This window comes from Halictus rubicundus, chromosome 11 (assembly GCF_050948215.1).
Source record: "Halictus rubicundus isolate RS-2024b chromosome 11, iyHalRubi1_principal, whole genome shotgun sequence".
In the NCBI taxonomy this organism is placed as follows: Eukaryota; Metazoa; Arthropoda; class Insecta; order Hymenoptera; family Halictidae; genus Halictus; species Halictus rubicundus.
Genome location: NC_135159.1, coordinates 14890132 through 14906890, shown reverse-complemented (window position 1 = coordinate 14906890; position 16759 = coordinate 14890132). Strand labels below are relative to the sequence as shown.

Sequence of the window (16759 nt, the reverse complement as noted above, 5' to 3'; positions counted from 1 at the left end):
TATTACGCGTCACCGTTTAAACGCTCGAAAGCACGCGACGTCTACCCGTTATTACCGCGAAGCGTCTCGGGAACTTTGGGACGTGCCACGGATGAGAAATTGTATCGTTCCTGTCGTCGGCTACTCTCCCCGGAAAAATAACCATCGCTTACCTCTGTGATCACTTTTCAACCCTTCTGAGTGGTGGTTGACCTTCCTTCCGAGGCTCTTATTCATTAACATTTAATTAGTCTTCTTCGAACTTCATTTCAAGAGCTCATCGTGTTGTCCGAAAAGTGTCCCCGCCCATGAGGCGTGGTTTCGTCAATTCTACTGCCTCGAGTGCCCTGGAAGGCGTGGCTTCATTACTTCTGTTATATCTAGAGTGCCTTGAGAGGCGTGGCGCCCTTGCCATCTAAAGAGTTTTAATCTAACTTTAATATCCAGTTCTAGTATCTAGTTTTAATCTAGAACATACTGGTAGACATTGTTTGATCGCCTTCTCTATCTAGAGTGTCTGGAGGCGTGGTTTCGTTACGGTCTTCGTCTAGAAAGCCTTCGTGCGGACGTGGTAATATATCATTCTATCAAGAGTGTCATGGGAGGCGTGGTTTCGCGGCTCTCTTAATCTAGAGCATGCTAATAGACATTGTTTGATAGGCTTCTCTATCTAGAGTATCTGGAGGCGTGGTTTCGTCGTTGGCCCCGCCTAGAGAGCCCCGAGTGGGCGTGGCTTCGGTGCTCCCGATGCAAAACAATGACAACAGCTGACCGGACCCTAATTCATAACACACAGTGGCCGCTATAAAATCCTGTACTTTCATCCGAAGGCGTAATTTTGATCGGCCGGTTGCTCGGAGTATTAAGCCCTCCCGGAGCGTTTATTATACCATGATGTTTATCGCGATCTAAATGACTCACACGATACTTCCCGCATGGGAAACGAAAAAGAACGTGACTCAGCCTTCCTAGCGCTCGTTTTCCCCGCCTCTGCAATTCGGCCGGAACGATAATGTCGAATGAAAAGCGACGATCTCGACACTCTTCCACCCTCATTAGATTTTTTGTTGCCGGACAATCTGAACGAGCCAGTTTTTCACTGGCAATTTTATTCTTTCACCCAATGCTCACAAAATTCGAAGTTCGAAAATGAAGAATCGCGATAAATATTGCAGTAAATTTATTGTAGGGGATGCAAAGAGGAAGACACTGTTTTCCACCCTTTGACTTTCCCTGTCAATAGCGATGCTAGTCTTCAACGTGACCGGATCGTCGTTAATAGGACACCCGATTAAAACTGGTTAAAAATCCTCGGGGGTTGGAACGTGGTGTTCGGAAGGGGGGTGGCGGGGGTGAATAAGAGCAGCATAAATACGTGAACCACAGCCGGGGCTTTAATTAAATAATACCCGGTAGATTTATAGGCGGCGTGATTCGATATCGACCCCCCCGGCAAAGGGAATATAAAATCCGTGCTGGAAAACCGGGGGTGGCACCACCAGGGGGTGGGGAAACACTGAATGAACGACCGGCTTTGCTCGACTTAAGTCTGTTCTCCATATTTATACGTGGTCGAGTAACCGTGCAATCTGCCGCGATACTCTACCATCCGCCCCCTCACAACCCCCGAAGCCACCCCTTCAACACTCACGGACAAACCCCTTACCGGGACACATGTCCAAGTGTCAATTACCGGCTTTAATGAAACACCTCCTCACGAAAATATATCTGACACGCATTTCTTCTAGCTGCTAATGTTCTTTAGGGGGTTGGAAACAGCCTGGGACATTAGGGGTTGAAAACCGATCTTGGAAATTTTTCTATTTCTTCAAATAATATATGAAAAATAATCTATTTCAGTTACTTTGGAAATGGATGAACATTAGAGGGTGTCCCGGGACATTAGGGGTTGAAAACCGATCTTGGAAATTTTTCTATTTGTTCAAATAATACATGAAAAATAATGTATTTCAGTTACTTTGGAGATGGATGAAAATCAGAGGGTGCAATGGAGTGTGTTATTCGTTTCGAACATATTTCACAGATGTCTGTATGTTGATAATGCAATTAAAAGTATAGTTATAGCTAGGGGTTGCGAAAAATAAAAATGGTGAATTTTGGCGAGCTTTTGGACGAATGGCAGCGCGGAGAGCCGGCGCCTGTTTATTTAGTGTCGCGAAAAGTGGTCGACAGGACTCCCCCGTGGACTGCCATAAATCACGGCGTGTCCCGTGAACCGGAAGCAGGAAGAAGAAGCACCGAGGCTGCCCGGGAAGGAAAACTGACACCTCCCACCTCCGACTCCGCTCGTTTACCGCCATTATTAAAACGTCTCTTTTTCGGCGGCGCGTGAAACGAACGCGAGGGGCAAAAAGGTCCCGGAGGAGCTTCTCCGTTTCTCCATCCGACTTATGGTTTCCCCCATCGATTACGTTCGACCCCTACCCACATCCGATCGTCCCAGTGACGCTCAACCGAAGCCCCCACACTTTTGTTCCTCTCTGCAATTAAAGGCTACTAATTGGCACATCAATTCTGCGTTGTGGTGACCATTTTTAGCCGGAGGGACCACCACCTGCCCTTCGCAAAAATAGATTGACTCCACAACATCAAAACTAGGAAAAAAGTGCTAAAATTTTTGTTATTCAGTGGTATTAAGCCTATTCATTCAACGGGTGCCTCCATCTTTTGTGAAGAAGCTAAACGTCAATCAGGAGCATTGACCTTATATTGTAGAAGGTAAGGTCCTCCCCGTAAACAAGAAAAATGATGAGCCAGAAAAGACGATACGCACGAAGTTCTATAAAGTTTGTTAACATCTTTATGCTCGCGTCGAGTCCCGCAGGCTAGGGGATGCTGCGAACGCAACAGCTTCCGCAGTTTATTTATTATTAGCAGACTGCGGATCCCCGAGCATCTCTGACGCACGAGAATTCTTAAAAATCCTTAAACCTACAGATTTAATAAGATTCGACGCCTTTGTACCCCCCCGTGACGGATAGCACTCGCCAAAATTATTCGAACGTATAATAAAAAAAGAAAAATGGTCCGCATAAGCAGGGTTCCCATTTTTCATCTTCAGACCCTTTGTCAGACACTTCGCGACAAAGTTTGCGTAAGGCACAGGTGGAGATCGAATACTCATCGCGCGAACAGTGGACAGGGGGGATAACGGAAGGTCTGGTTGTCCCTTTGTCATCGGGGTCGGCAGTGTCGCGACCCCTGCCCGGAACCCGACACTCGACACCGTTTGCCCTTTCCAGGACGGTTCGGTAGCCGATCGCAGATACCGGGCTTCGTTTATGGTGTACGATTTCCGTAAAGCAACACCGCACCGGTGCGCCGACTCGAGTCCCGCCGGGGCCAAATTAACCGAGTGTCCGGAGACACGTAGGCGCAAGAAGTGTGGTCTGGCGCGGCGATCACACCTGCGAGATTCCCTTTCGTTTCTCCCTTTCGTTTCTCCCTTTCTCCGTTTACTCTCTTTTCTCGGTTTGAAGAGCCCGTCTCGCACGCCCCTCCCCGCGTTCCTCGGCCCTCGGTGCGTCCCACCTCACGCTTCCCGCCACTCAGCGCTCCGCTCCTCGCTCTCCCCGCCCCGTCGCGCCGCTCCTGCTCCGCCCCGCGGTGCCCCGTACCGCCCAGCAGCGCCCCGGTCCCGCCTCCCCCCTCACCGGGCTGATCATTTCGTTTCTCTTGGGCGGAAAAGGGCTTCCCCGATCAGCCCCGACTGATATCCAATTGTCCACACGTATATATCTGCTCGTCTCGTTTTCCGTACTCGTCTCGATAGCCCGATGTCTAATCGCTTTAAACGAGAGACCCCTCCCACCCGAGTCCGCGCCGGATTAGCATCGCCTGTCTCGTCGGTATTACCGGTTTAACGGAGTTTTCTCTGCAACTGGAAACCGCCGGCGAATTTGTTCCTCGACTCGGGTACACGCGGATATATACCCGACGGGACGACCGAGCCGGATTACGATTTCACGCGGATCGCGTTGCGAGAGAGCGGGAAGTTAGGTGGCGATTAGGGGCTGGCTTGGGTTGCGAATCGGTGCGTTTCACCCCGCCCCCCGACCGCCTGCCCCACCCACCGAGTTTCTATATTGTATTCGGCTGTTTATTGGCCGCGGTTTTACGGTTTTATCAGCCCGCGTTTCAGGCTAGTTTGCGGACGATGTTAGCGCCAACGCTATTTTTACGGGAGGTGTTCGCGGCCATGTTCCGGTGCCATTCGATCCCTGTTTTTCGCCCGACCGGTATTCCCAGCCGGTATTGTTTCTACCATGATCCTGTTGCCTCTATTAGTTTTAGAACTGATGTTGCTCCGCGGCAAAACTAAATCAACGGAAACTACGCTAAAACAGTTCCCCCCGGAACGAAACGGAAGATAAACACTGGGAAAGAAGCGGAACACCGTTCGCAGCTTTCATTTACAATATACTCCTAGGAGTACATATAGTTCGTGAAGGTTGTTAATCGCTTCGGACACTGTTATTTTTTTTTTTTTTTCATTCAAATAAAATTTCATTCGACCAGTGTTCAACGGTAGCGCGGCAAATTAATCCTCAAACAACGTTTCGCGTTCGCCGATCGAGTTTTCGGTTGCGCCGTTTCTATTTAGCTCCCGGAACACCGCAACCGGAAGTTCCGAGCCGCGGAACGTGTGTTTTCTTGGCGCTGCGAAGTTGTGGCCGGCAACGTTTCTGCGAACTTTCCACGAGAATCAAAGCAGCCCGGCCTTTGTTCCGCGCCGCGGTTGAACAGCCGGCCGATTAACAAACGATTCCGCGTCTCATTAACCAATAAACAATCGCCCGGGTACCGTATCGGTCGGTTCCCGTGGCGTAGCTCGCGTCCGTCCCGTGCTCCGCCGCTGGGCACGCCCACCGGAGCGTTCGACCCACCCACCCGGGGGCTGCGGAGACGTCGATCAAACCGGTAGACCGCGTTCCCGGTTCACCGAACAACGACAACAACAACAAAACGCTGAATAGGGTCCGGAGAAACGGGTATTGAAGACCGACGAGGAAAAGTCTTGGGCTGTTTTTGTTCGGGCGGGTTTCGAGAGCCAGGGGCGGGGACAATGAAAGATCGATCGGCGTGGATCGATCGCTTCTCGAGAGCACAATCGGGAGGCCGTTAAACGGTTAATTAAGAGGAATTCGGGTTTACCAAATCGAGATATCGGGTCTGCGTCTTCTCGTCGGTGGTATCGGGGACGCCCGGCGTCGTCGACCTAATTAACAAGCGTTGTCGGGGCTCCTCGGGCGCCGATTCTCCGCGGCGGAAAGTTTAAGTACACCCGGCATCGACGATAATAGCGAGCCTCTCTCTCTCTCTCTCTCTCTCGTGTTTGCCATCCGTGTGTGTACGTGCTTATTCATCGTCGGTCACCCACACCGAAACGCATGACGACGACGACGACGCCTCGTCTCGACGTCGAGACGCGTGTACTGACTCACAGAACAAATCACTGGCACGGTGAGTGAGAGAGAGAGACCCCCTACCGTGTTCAATATGCATGAGTTATCATTCGTAACGCAACGGGAATGAATCATATATTCGCGATGTTCTCGGGAACGCTCGTTAGCCGGTGCCCCGCCCCCTCCTCGCCCCTCCTACACAGAGCCCCCTGTAGGCCGCAACCGATCGCACACGCCTGCACACACGCTCCACACGATCTACCGACACCAGGATCGACTTCTTCGGGGCACAGAGAGTCGCCCTTTCACGCACCCCTTCCCACCCCTTCCCGCGCCCCATACACCGCCGCGAGACAACCACTTGAGCCCCCTGCATGGGAGAAGTGACTTCTTTCACTCGTCGGAGCTCTCGCGAGCTGGCTTAGGAGCTAGGAATGCGAAGCGATCGAAAATCTTGGTGTTGTCATGCTGAGGGCGTGGGTGTGGATTCATTTTCCTGGGGTGCTAGGTTCCAGTGGGCATGGTCCGCAGAATTTTATTACAATTTTGTTCGACGTGGAGAAATGATGTTAACATTTATAAAATATATGCCAAACAAGAAGAAGAAAGAAGAATCCTATCGACATTGATTCTACCTTGTGGGACCACAATTTTTGTACGGGGCTGTAGAGCATCGTAGGAGTGGACCCCGCGTTTCGAAATCGATATTTTTCTCGACTCCCAACCGTTTTCCGTCTGTACACAGCCGCGACACGTTATCGAGCCCCCTTATCTCGCTTTCATTCTCTCTCGTTCCGTCGTGTCTTCACACTTATCACCGTTCCCCCACCCCTCCCCTTGGACTGCCCCGCCCCCATGGTCGGCGCATTTTCCCTTTTCACGGGGGCCCTCGTCCGTGCCATTTACATCGCCATTCAACGGGTCGGACCGCGTGCCCCTCTTTCTTATCGTGTTCAACTACCCCCGGTCCTCTGTGTGTTCCCTTTAATAACCGGGTGGCTCCGCTATCTTCCTCGGACAACACGAGATTCCTTTTCTTCGACCGCTTTCCTTCGCTCCACCCCCTCCACCCCCTCCGTCCCCGCCCCTGCCGCGCGAACACCAAAGACCTCGGGTTAGGGTCTTTCTCGGACGACAAGCAACCCCTTCGACGAAAGCGCCACCCCCGCGAGGAGTTAGGGTGTAACAAGCGATTTCCGGGCCGATGGGAAAATATTTGCACGACCTGCGGGAAACATCCCTAGGGATTTTTAGAGGGCGGTGGAGGGGCAAGAGGAGGACACTGCAAGGTATATGAAAATAGGCAAACTCTCGGAATTTTTTCCGAGGTCATTACTAAATGAAGAATTCTGATTCTCGGAGGGTACGAACGGGGTACCTCGAACTTCGCATTGCAACTTTTTTCAAGTCGAAATGTTACAAAATGGCGGAGTTACGGTGTCCGTTCGAAGATCTTGCTTTCTGGAGTGTGGTTTGCTGGGGGCCACTTTTACGAAGAACTGTAAGAATAATAAGTGGAATGAAATTTTTCAGATCTTGGGGAGGGGGTGAGAAAGAGAAAGAGACAAGAAAAATGCCCCTCGTTGCACCGATGTGCCGGAGGAAGGGTTGTTGCATCGGTCGATGCGGCAGAAGCGGCCGTGCGCCGATAAAAGCGACGCCGGGCGTCCAACCCCCGTTTCCACCCCCGGCGACCGACCGCTCGCGGAATAATTGGATCGGTTTTTGCAGCTGTGAATCACGAGCCACGACAATCGGAGGAACAAGGCTTTTTCTTCTCCCCAGAGGCTTTTCCGGGCCACATATCGCGGCACCGCTGCCTCCCGGTGCTTCGTTTCGCTCCCTTATCTTCGAGGAGTGCCATTTTTTTCTCTCTCTCTCTCTCTCTCTCTCTCTCTCTCTCTCTCTTTTCCAACCCCTCATCCCTCTCCATCACCCCATTCTCGAACAGCGAGGGGATGCAATCCGAGTCTGGAAACCGGAAATATCGCATTCAAATCATATTCATAGATTCGAAGGGAATCATAGTGTCCCGGGCGTCCGAAGAAGCCACCCCTAACTAGATTCGACTGTTTAAAATTATTCAGCGGTTGAAATTTTGCTATTGTCGCGCGTTTTTCCGACGAATAAATTTGAAAGCAGGTAGAAAAATTATTACAAGGTAAATTTCACAAATGTATATGGCAGTTTGTGTAAATAACATTTATAGTATAAATAATATCTGCTAAATAATATCAATCGGTCAAAATAATTCACTCGCCACATTTTTCTTTTTGATGAACTCCCTGATGAACTTGCTCGTCAATCGAATTAACCGTGCGTGCAAAAATCAATCTACTCCGGTACAAACGTTACTAATTAATTACACGATAACACCCACAATTTACTATACACGGTACTGTCCCATCGTTCAGCATTTTAATTCTGGTCTAATGACAATCAAAACGATCTCGCCATTAATCTCGCCAACTCGATCGTTCTACTGTGTATTGCAGAACATCTACAGGGTGTCTGAAAAGTTTCCAACCGTCGAACAAAAATCCCCTCGACAAAAAAAATCATAATTTTCCGAAATCGTCACGAACCTTTTACCTTTAATCTCTATTATTAATAATCGGTTTTTGATTGTAAAAATATAAACGATATCGTTCTTAACCTTGAATGTGAGGATTTGAGGATGTCGATTTCTTGTAACCAGAATTTTCATCTTAAAAATCCGAAATAATTCCAGCGTATGTATCTGGGTATTTCGCATCTGTTCGATTTTTTTTTCAGAATATTTCTACCACCAGTATTTCCAAAATAGTGCGGAAACTAATTTTTTCGATTTTACCCCACAACTACCCTACCAGTCGAGATACAGCCCAAGGACATTTTTGATCGTATTACCGGACCATAGCGTTCGAATGGCTGTGCCCGACTGGTGGAATCGCTCGCGGAAGATTAGAAGGCGGGCGCGAGTTCAATGGAATTGTCTCGTTGTCGCGCAAACACGCGTGAGAACGGCTTCGTATCCGAGCGATTCATCGGCGCGGGATGCGATTACCGCTGTCACGGTTCGATTGTTCGTCGCTCCCGAAGCCTGAAAAAGGGAGTTTCTACACCGTCGTCGAAGTTCCCCGCCGAAGAGCTGTCTTAACGTTCGCGGAACTGCATTTCCGGCGACTCCGCTCGCCGGAAAAGTATTCTTCGATAACTCTTCCGGCGAGACAGATCCATCCATCATCCCCCTTTCTCACGATAAGACGAAAGTCTCGTCGATCGTCCCCCGGCTCGACGTCGATAGTCCCCGGGAAAAGAGTAACAGAAAAGTCCTGGTAATAGCTCGGCTGCCGAGGCTACGTGCCCACCTGGGAGTCGATTCTCCTCCCCGAAATCTTCCCTCGCTGATGGGAAACTCGCTCTTGAAGAGGTTCCCCGCTCGTGCGACACTTCCCAGCCATTTCAATAATTTTTTTGCTCCGAGAAACGAGACACTAAAACAGAGTTGATAAGGTAGAGTGACCGGGTTACCGACAGAAATAGGCGAAAAATGGTTTCACGTGCCTCAACTTTTCGTCCGTATATGAGAATATTTTTCGCTGGGAAAGGGCTCGTTCGAAAGACGAAGGGTCAATCTAGCGCGCGCTGGTCACGAGCTGACGAGATTATGCGGATATTTGGTAATATAAGCGTTAGAATCAGGCCAAAAATTGACGACGTGCAAGCCGTGGAATCCAAGCATTTTTATGCCATTGGACGAGTTTTCTGGATGAAGTCGAGAATAGCGCTAGAAAATATCTCCGGCTACGAATTGAGCTATAATTTGTCTTGATTCTCTGCGAAACAAAGCGAAAAACTTGAAGCACGTTTCTGGGCGTCAGAATTCGTAATATCGATAATACAGAGCAAAAAATGTGACAAGTTTAGTCGCAGACTTAGGACCCGTCGGATCAAGACCAAGTGAATGGAAATTGTACAGCAGTTGCCAACCTGCTAACTCTGAAAAAGTCACGTGACTATCCCGGGCCCTTGAAACTCCTTTTTCATTGAGCTGCTTTTGCTCCTATCATACCCTCAACAATGTCGAGTGACTGATCTGGGGTTTTCGTTGGTTTCCGGTTCTGAAGACATGGACGCGCTGAGGATGCTGGACCTGGTGGTCCCTCAGCACGTGGTCCGGGGCCAGACAATTCGGCTGGAGTGCAACTTCAACCTGGACGGCGAGACCCTGTACTCCGTGAAGTGGTACAAAGACGGGAACGAGTTCTACCGATTCGTGCCGCAGGACAGGCCGCCGGTGCTCGTCTTTCAGCTGCCTGGTGTCACGGCGAACGTAAGAATTACTTCCTATTGATTTTTCTCTTGCCCCCGTGGCCAATGCACTGCTGTCCCTGCCTCCACTTTCTATTTAAAGCGTCTCTCCTTTTATACGCTCCGACGATCAAAATTAAAGGATCGTCGCCGAGTCTCGAATTGAAAAATATTCAACAACTTCGGGGAGAGAAAAAAATCGCGAAACCACTTCTAACTTGGCTCATTCCGAAAGACGAGGACTGTAAGTTATTTTTTTTTTATCTTGGAAGGGTCGCCTTTGCGTAGGTTATTTTTTTTTTTCTTGGGAATTCTTCGAACAAGGACTGCCGCCGGCGTTCTTTTCATGAGAAATGCGATAAAACGAGAAGGAAAGATCGTAGCTCGATTTTTTTGCGCTCGTCGGAAAGCGTAAACTTTACTCTTCGAATTCCAAGTGGTTAGAGTTGCGGAAAAAAATTGTCGAACTCTGCAGGGACGCTTGACATTGGAAAACTTTCGGGAAACGTGCGTCTCTAATTTTCTGTTTGCAGTTGCATTGAAAAAACGTCTGAGAAAAAAATAACTTATAGCGACGATAGTACAGGCTTTACTCTTGAAAATAAGCGCAGGTTCGTTGTCGCACGATTTTTTTTTCGCGAGGCTACAACGGTTCAAAGATTTACGATTTTTCACTTCAAATTTAATGACCCTTGCCGCAATGCGAGTGGCGCACTTTTCACTGGGAATGCGATAAAACGGCAAAAAAAAATCGTACAGCAGTTTTTTTGGTCTCGTTGGAAAGCGAAGACTTCGCTCTACGAGTCCGTTGTGGTACGAGTTGCGAAAAAAATTTTTTTAGTTCCGTAGAGTGTGTCAAAGTTGGAACTTCGGTAAAGTTCACTATTTTTGCATTTCTTTTCGATTTTTATTTAAAAACGCAGGGTTTAGTAGTCTAAAGGGACGATGGAGTGGTTTCTTATTTTATATTGTTAAACTAACGAACGACAATCCCTTGTTTTTTCTGTACACCCCGCGCCTTGAACTTTATCGATTCCGTCGAAGGTCCGCTAAAAATAGATGGGGCTCTTTGCGTTTTATTAAATATCGATCAAAATAATAAAAGATTTATGCCGGAGCGGCGCGGGTTTGTTGAACGGGGTCCGCCGGCTGGTCTCTCGTCAAAGAGATGTACAACTTCCATTTAACGGTCACGTTTTCCACCCTAACTGCGCCGCAAGCCTCCCGATCCCTCCCACCAATCGGCGATGTTCCACGAATCCTCGGGCTCGAACGATTCGGGGAACACCGGCCCCGGGTTAATTGCTCGGTTAATTGGCCAGGACACGCCTGTTCTTCTTCTTCTTCTTTTCTTTCAGATTCACAATTCCACCGACAGCTCGGTCGTTCTCCATTCCGTGAACCTAATGAGCACCGGCAGATACAGATGCGAGGTGTCCGCCGAGGCGCCATCTTTCCAAACGGTCTCCGATCACTCCGACATGCTCGTTGTCGGTAAGAACATAGATCAGTATCGATCCATCGATCTTCTTCCACAGGAAATCGTTATTTCAATTTTTCCGACCGAAATCATTAACAATCTCTTTGGAAACCTTCGCCCTGGCGTTTATACCGTTTGAATTTCGCGCCAAATTGACTGTATAGAGTGACCTCGTGCAGAAGGGGTATTCCCCGAGACCAGATTCGTTTTTAGCCCGTTTGCTTCAACAATAAGTAAAAGGAACAATGTTTTAGCAACTATAATCCCGCAGATAAGAAGTACGATAGCCCCCCGCAAGTAAATATGGTAGAAATAATGCTAACGGCAAATATTGATAGGCAAAGGGTTCCACGAACGAAATAACGCAAAAATCAGATAACAAATCTTGTGTTAGGGAAGTATGACGAAGTATAGAGTCGTTCTGAATGGAGGCCGGAGGGGCCGGGGGTTAGTACAGGCTCCGGGGCATTTGAAAGGTGCTAACGAGCCTCTGGAAACTTTCAGCCCTACCGGAAGACGGGCCCGTTATCACCGGAAGACCGGGCAGGCATCGTTATCAGGTCGGTGACGTGGTGCGGTTCAATTGCACTTCGGCGAAGTCGAAGCCGGCCGCTATGCTCAGCTGGTTCATCAACGGGGAACCTGTAAGTGACTTACGTGGAATCCCCCCGTGACCATTATTCCTGTGGGAACGGCGGGAATTTCCAGGATCCAACCCCCACTCCCATCATCGCCACTAAAACGTAAACAATCCCATCGGTGCGCTCCTCGCCTTATTGCATCCTCACTTTCTGAGCCCCTAAACACTTGGTAGTATTTTCGTTAACATGTCCTACCATACTTATCAGGACAATTAGTCCTGCGATCAGACTGCAATCTCAGCTCGTAGAAGTTTTAATTAGGGAGTCTATTGCCTGGTGTTTGACGAGCTTTCCCCGCGTAAGAAAAATTCCCAGACAGCCAGACGAGCTGAAAGATGGACCAGGCCGTTTTTTGGTTGCGTCAGGTCGACCCGCAGTACTTGAGGGGGCCCCACATCACGGAGGTGGATCGCGAGGGTCTGGAGACAGCGGTGCTCGGCCTGGAGTTCCGTCTGCGTACGAAGCACTTCAAAAAGGGAGACTTGAAGATCAAATGTCTGGCGACGATAGCGACCGTGTATTGGAAATCGAACGAGCTCAGCATAGAGGGTGAAAGGCCCCTCAAGATGCCGGTAATGGAGAGCAGGGAGACAAGAGCGCAAGGGCACACGCACGCCGAACATATCTTGGGAGGTACGGGCAATTCTTTACCGCAAGAAGCCTTTTCTTTAATTCCAAGACACTTTCCCGCTTTTTCTGCACTTTATACCGATGCCGTGTCACTCCCTGCCTTACCCACTGCGCTTCTAGCTAGCGCCTCGAGTAGACTTCCCTCCTTGCCATACCCTAACCTCTATTACACGTTTGTCTGTTCAACATTTGTTTGCTCCCATGATTTTCTTTTTCCTGCTGTATTTTTTATTTACTATTATGATTAATTCCTCCCTCTGTGTGTACTTTTATTTTGACTGTCTCGGCTAAGAAAAAGGGTAGACACTACTTTTGCGCCACCCTGTACAGATATGCTCAATGGCAGCTCTATTCAGCCAACCCCTCGGTCATCTGATCAATGAATCGCGAGGAAGCCTTCAAACGACTCGTATCAGCGAAATGTCCCCGAAAAAACCTATGAATTACGTCGCCGACGACGTCATGTGCACCCTGAAGATGATACCCCCTCTTCGAGGATCTCTCTCCTCATCGATCGGGCTACAGCAATTTTTTCCTCAGACCCTTCCCTCAATCAGTATACCCAAATTCATATCTGTCCTTGAGTCTCGTTTATATTGATTTTATTTTGCTGTGAGACTTTTGCTAATTTTGTTCTTCGTATTTGTTTTCTCGTTTCAGGAAGTGGAAGCGGCACACTAGCACCCTGCATCCTGACGATGTTCGTCAGCCTGCTGGTTCTGCGATAAGAAGAGGAGGCCCTGTGTGTTGTCACTCGTGCTCATCCCTGATCCTCCACCCCTCACCCCCCTTGGCCAGGCCTCCGAAGAGAGCTGCGTGCGAAGATCACTGTGTACTAAATTAACCGTGTTGTTTCTATTTTTTATAAAGAAGCAGTTAGTGGAGTTAGCGGGACGGTAAACCGGAGTATATAAATATATATATATATACTTAAGTATACACGCATTAGGGTGTTAGAAGGGGTTGCGTACAACGGTCGACCATGAGTCTGTGTGCACCGAGTTAAATGAAATTTTTACTGAAAGTACAGAGAGGTTTTTTGACGGCGATGAATTTTTTAAAGTTGAAGATAAATTTAGTTTTAAAAAATTCGAGTACAATTTTCTTTCGAGAATCGTTTGGTGAACAGATTTCTGGTACGACTCGAGGCAAAAAGATGATCGAGCATGGTTGTTCAAGAGTTTTTATTCAGTCGTTGACACGATTCAGTGGACAGAGTTTAATCATAAACGAAATTTATAAGAATCTATCATCGTCTGTGTGTCCCCGGGCATTGGAGAGCGTGCAACTTTCACCCTTGCGTTTCTCCCACTCTCTTCTTGGTCGTTTGCGTTGTCGACAGAAAGAGAGAAGGTGGGAGAGAACGACCCTGCCTCAGGTGACGAATTCCTGGTCCATTTAGACCTTCTTTTATCATAAAATATCGCATTATTTATTACTGAATAGATCTTTATTTTCAATACATTCTTCATACAAATCCAGTTATTTTATAAAAATTAAAATAACGAACCCCCTTCCGCCAACATTTTTGTTGATATATCATCGTAAAATTAAAAAATTTGTGTAAAATTTTGGACGTAAATTATGGATCAAAATGGATCCGGAATCCGCCATGGGTAATTAATGCTGCCCAACAAACTATCCTCTCGGATTACTAACTTTCAGTTAATTTAACATTTGTAAACCTTCCTTCGAGCAATTTCTTTACAGAATGCGTGACGAGGACGGGGACAATTTTGCAATTAAAATCCGCAGTCTTAAACACATTTACCAGAGTCCAGAGAGCAATTTCGACAAAAAGAAAAATTGAAAGTTAGCCATCCCGGCAGCGTTGAACAGTGCAATCGCCATAACGCCAGTGTGACTGCGAGGGCTTGCGTGCCCAAGATATTTCTAACATGATTGTACACGAGTGTTTCTATCGTCCGGTCGTCAGAGAACGAGAGAGAGCATACTCAGCCCGATGAGAATAAAAAACGGTCTCTCGCGTCGTAGCTTTTATCAATCTAGTCGCTATTAATCGGCAGCAATGATACGTTATATCATAGAGTTATCGTGAGCCGTATGTATGTAAGGATGTATGCGTGTATGTATGAGCGATCGTGTAGGCGTGTGTTTTACCAAAGAACATCCGCGCTATAACATTCCTAATTGTTACTTAACCGCCAGCCACACATAGGGTGTGTAGAGTTGACGTTGTACTGCCTGGTACTGCCACACATACACACACACACACACCACACACACTTTGTGTACGGTTTAAGCGTAAGAACGTGCAGTCTGTACATATGTACATAAATCGAATCGACTTTTATCTTTAACTTAACGTTCTGATAATAAACCCGACGGATTTACGTCGACGAACAAGCGACACCGTGTTCCCCCTCATTTATAAACCAATTTATGCAGCAACCATCAGAAGCTGGACGTACTAAACAGACACCTCTCGGCGAAGAAAGCATGTCTCTTCCTCTGCGACTGGCAGGACTTTGCAGGGGATTTGCTAAAGAAGCTAGAGATCTTTTGCTCTCCTGGTGATGTTTCCTCCTCCACTTTTTCCCACTCAACTGCTAGTGCCTGAGTTTCCAGGATCTTCTCCGCAGTGGACCAACTGAACCTGACCAAGCGAGGAAACCCAAACACAGGATCCACATGTCCCGAGAGCCACTTCTTGGTCTCCGGGTCGTTAGGGTACCCGCTCCCATACTCTGAGTTAATGTCTCCCTCCAGAAACTTCCAAGCTCTTATGGCATGGTCGCGGGACACCTTGGCACAGATACTGGCCGCACTGACAATGGGATACGTGGAGTCAGCCTTCTTTGCAACTACTATCTTTAGACCTGGGAAAATCTGTTCCAGCCTGGCCTGATACTTTTCAGGCTTACCTACAGTATCCACGTATATCTCTGTGATCCTTGCGCCAGCCTCTATCACTCTCTTAGCCAGCTCGATCGCGGAAACCATGGACACCTCGTTCAGGGAGGTCTTGCTCCTACGGTACATGCTGTTACATATGGTATTGGGTGATATCACGTCTACTGCCCAGCCCATGGTGTTCCCATTCTTGCAAATCTCGTCAAAAATAGCGTCTCTCTTTTCCTCAGTCAGGCTTTTCGAATCTGCGCATCCCAGATCTACCAGAAGCTGCTTCTCGCACAATGGGGCATAGGCTATTCCGTAAACCATGGGCCCGAGGACTGGGCCTCGACCAGCCTCGTCGATACCCAATTGACATGGCTCGTCCTTGCAAATTTGTGGGACCTAACAATAAAATGTAGTTAAAAAATTAAAGAAAACTTGTAACACGCCTTTTTTTCATTGATTTGAAAACGCTCCTTTCGATGTTTACCTCCGACAAATGAACTTTGTTGATGCTGTGGTCCCAATCCTCGAAGTACGGAGTTAAACTGTTTCGGTTGGTAATCAGACTATTATCCATGGAATCGGAACCGTTCTCCTCTGAATTCATCGTATTCTCGTTCTCCTTTGCGTTTTCCATGATATTTACAGCTTTCTGACAGAGGCACGAAATATACGACACCTAACCTAAAAATGGATGTCTAACGGTTTGGACTAACCGCCAAAAATGAAGAGAATATCGATAGTAATATTTATTTACTGTATCGAAAAGTATCGATATTTGTTCAAAATCGTGAACAAAGATATTTTATACTTTTAATTTTAATGGTTTATGTAGTGTAGTTTGTTTAAGAGATAATAAAGCATATTTTTGGAGGGGGAATTGTTGATTAAATTTATTGATTCGGCTTTGGAAGTTATAGTTGTTTCTGTGCACGCCATTATGGGCACCTGAAAATCGCGGGTTGCACCAACGCCAATACACCACGACTCTAATGATCTGTTACGACGTTAATTGTAATTATCTGATCCCAAAAATGAATCTGTTTTGTAGATAAAATAACAAAGAACATTTTTCTTGAACTTAAAACATGTCATTTCCCAGGGAAAAGTAAAAGTATTATAAGTAGAAATACTGAACTCCTTTCAAGAAACGCAGATCTTGAGGTTAAATTTGAGTAAAACAAATAGCTAAAAATTCAATCTTTCATAAGGAAAATTGCTCTGTCACCTGGTAATTAACCTCACAACTAGCAAAAATCTTTTTGTCCAGGATTCCAAGCAGATATACGACATCATACCGCGTTGGGGACTGACCATTAAGGATTACAACATGAAAATTAGATCGTATTTTTATTGATTTCGAGTAATCAAAGCCAGATAGAGAATTATCCCGATCGTTATTCGAAACTACATATTTGAAACAACAATAGAAGATTGTTCAACCCACA

The 16759-nt window shown here is 47.4% G+C and overlaps 2 protein-coding genes across 3 annotated transcripts in view; one reads left to right on the top strand and one right to left on the bottom strand.

The window, feature by feature from the left end:
- LOC143358779 (uncharacterized) overlaps window positions 1-13458 on the top strand; it is a 37015-nt gene extending 23557 nt beyond the window's left edge. The window contains exons 2-6 of the mRNA XM_076796219.1: window positions 9515-9720; window positions 11057-11192; window positions 11683-11822; window positions 12185-12452; window positions 13110-13458. Of these exons, the coding sequence (XP_076652334.1) occupies window positions 9515-9720; window positions 11057-11192; window positions 11683-11822; window positions 12185-12452; window positions 13110-13177 (818 nt within the window). The 3' untranslated portion in view covers window positions 13178-13458. The remainder of the gene's footprint in view (window positions 1-9514; window positions 9721-11056; window positions 11193-11682; window positions 11823-12184; window positions 12453-13109) is intronic.
- Window positions 13459-13944: 486 nt separating this feature from the next.
- Window positions 13945-16755, bottom strand: LOC143358777 (ribonuclease H2 subunit A). Of its 2 annotated transcripts, none has more exons than XM_076796213.1 (3): window positions 16626-16755; window positions 15799-16009; window positions 13945-15710 (listed from the first exon to the last, which is right to left on the bottom strand). In XM_076796213.1, exons 2-3 carry the CDS (start codon window positions 15946-15948, stop codon window positions 14865-14867), a joined length of 996 nt encoding a protein of 331 aa, XP_076652328.1. In that variant the 5' UTR covers window positions 15949-16009; window positions 16626-16755; the 3' UTR covers window positions 13945-14864. The 2 variants fall into 2 exon arrangements, with proteins under 2 accessions (XP_076652328.1, XP_076652327.1); XM_076796212.1 differs by having other exon boundaries at window positions 15799-16022; window positions 16626-16751.
- Between the last annotated feature and the right edge of the window lie 4 nt (window positions 16756-16759).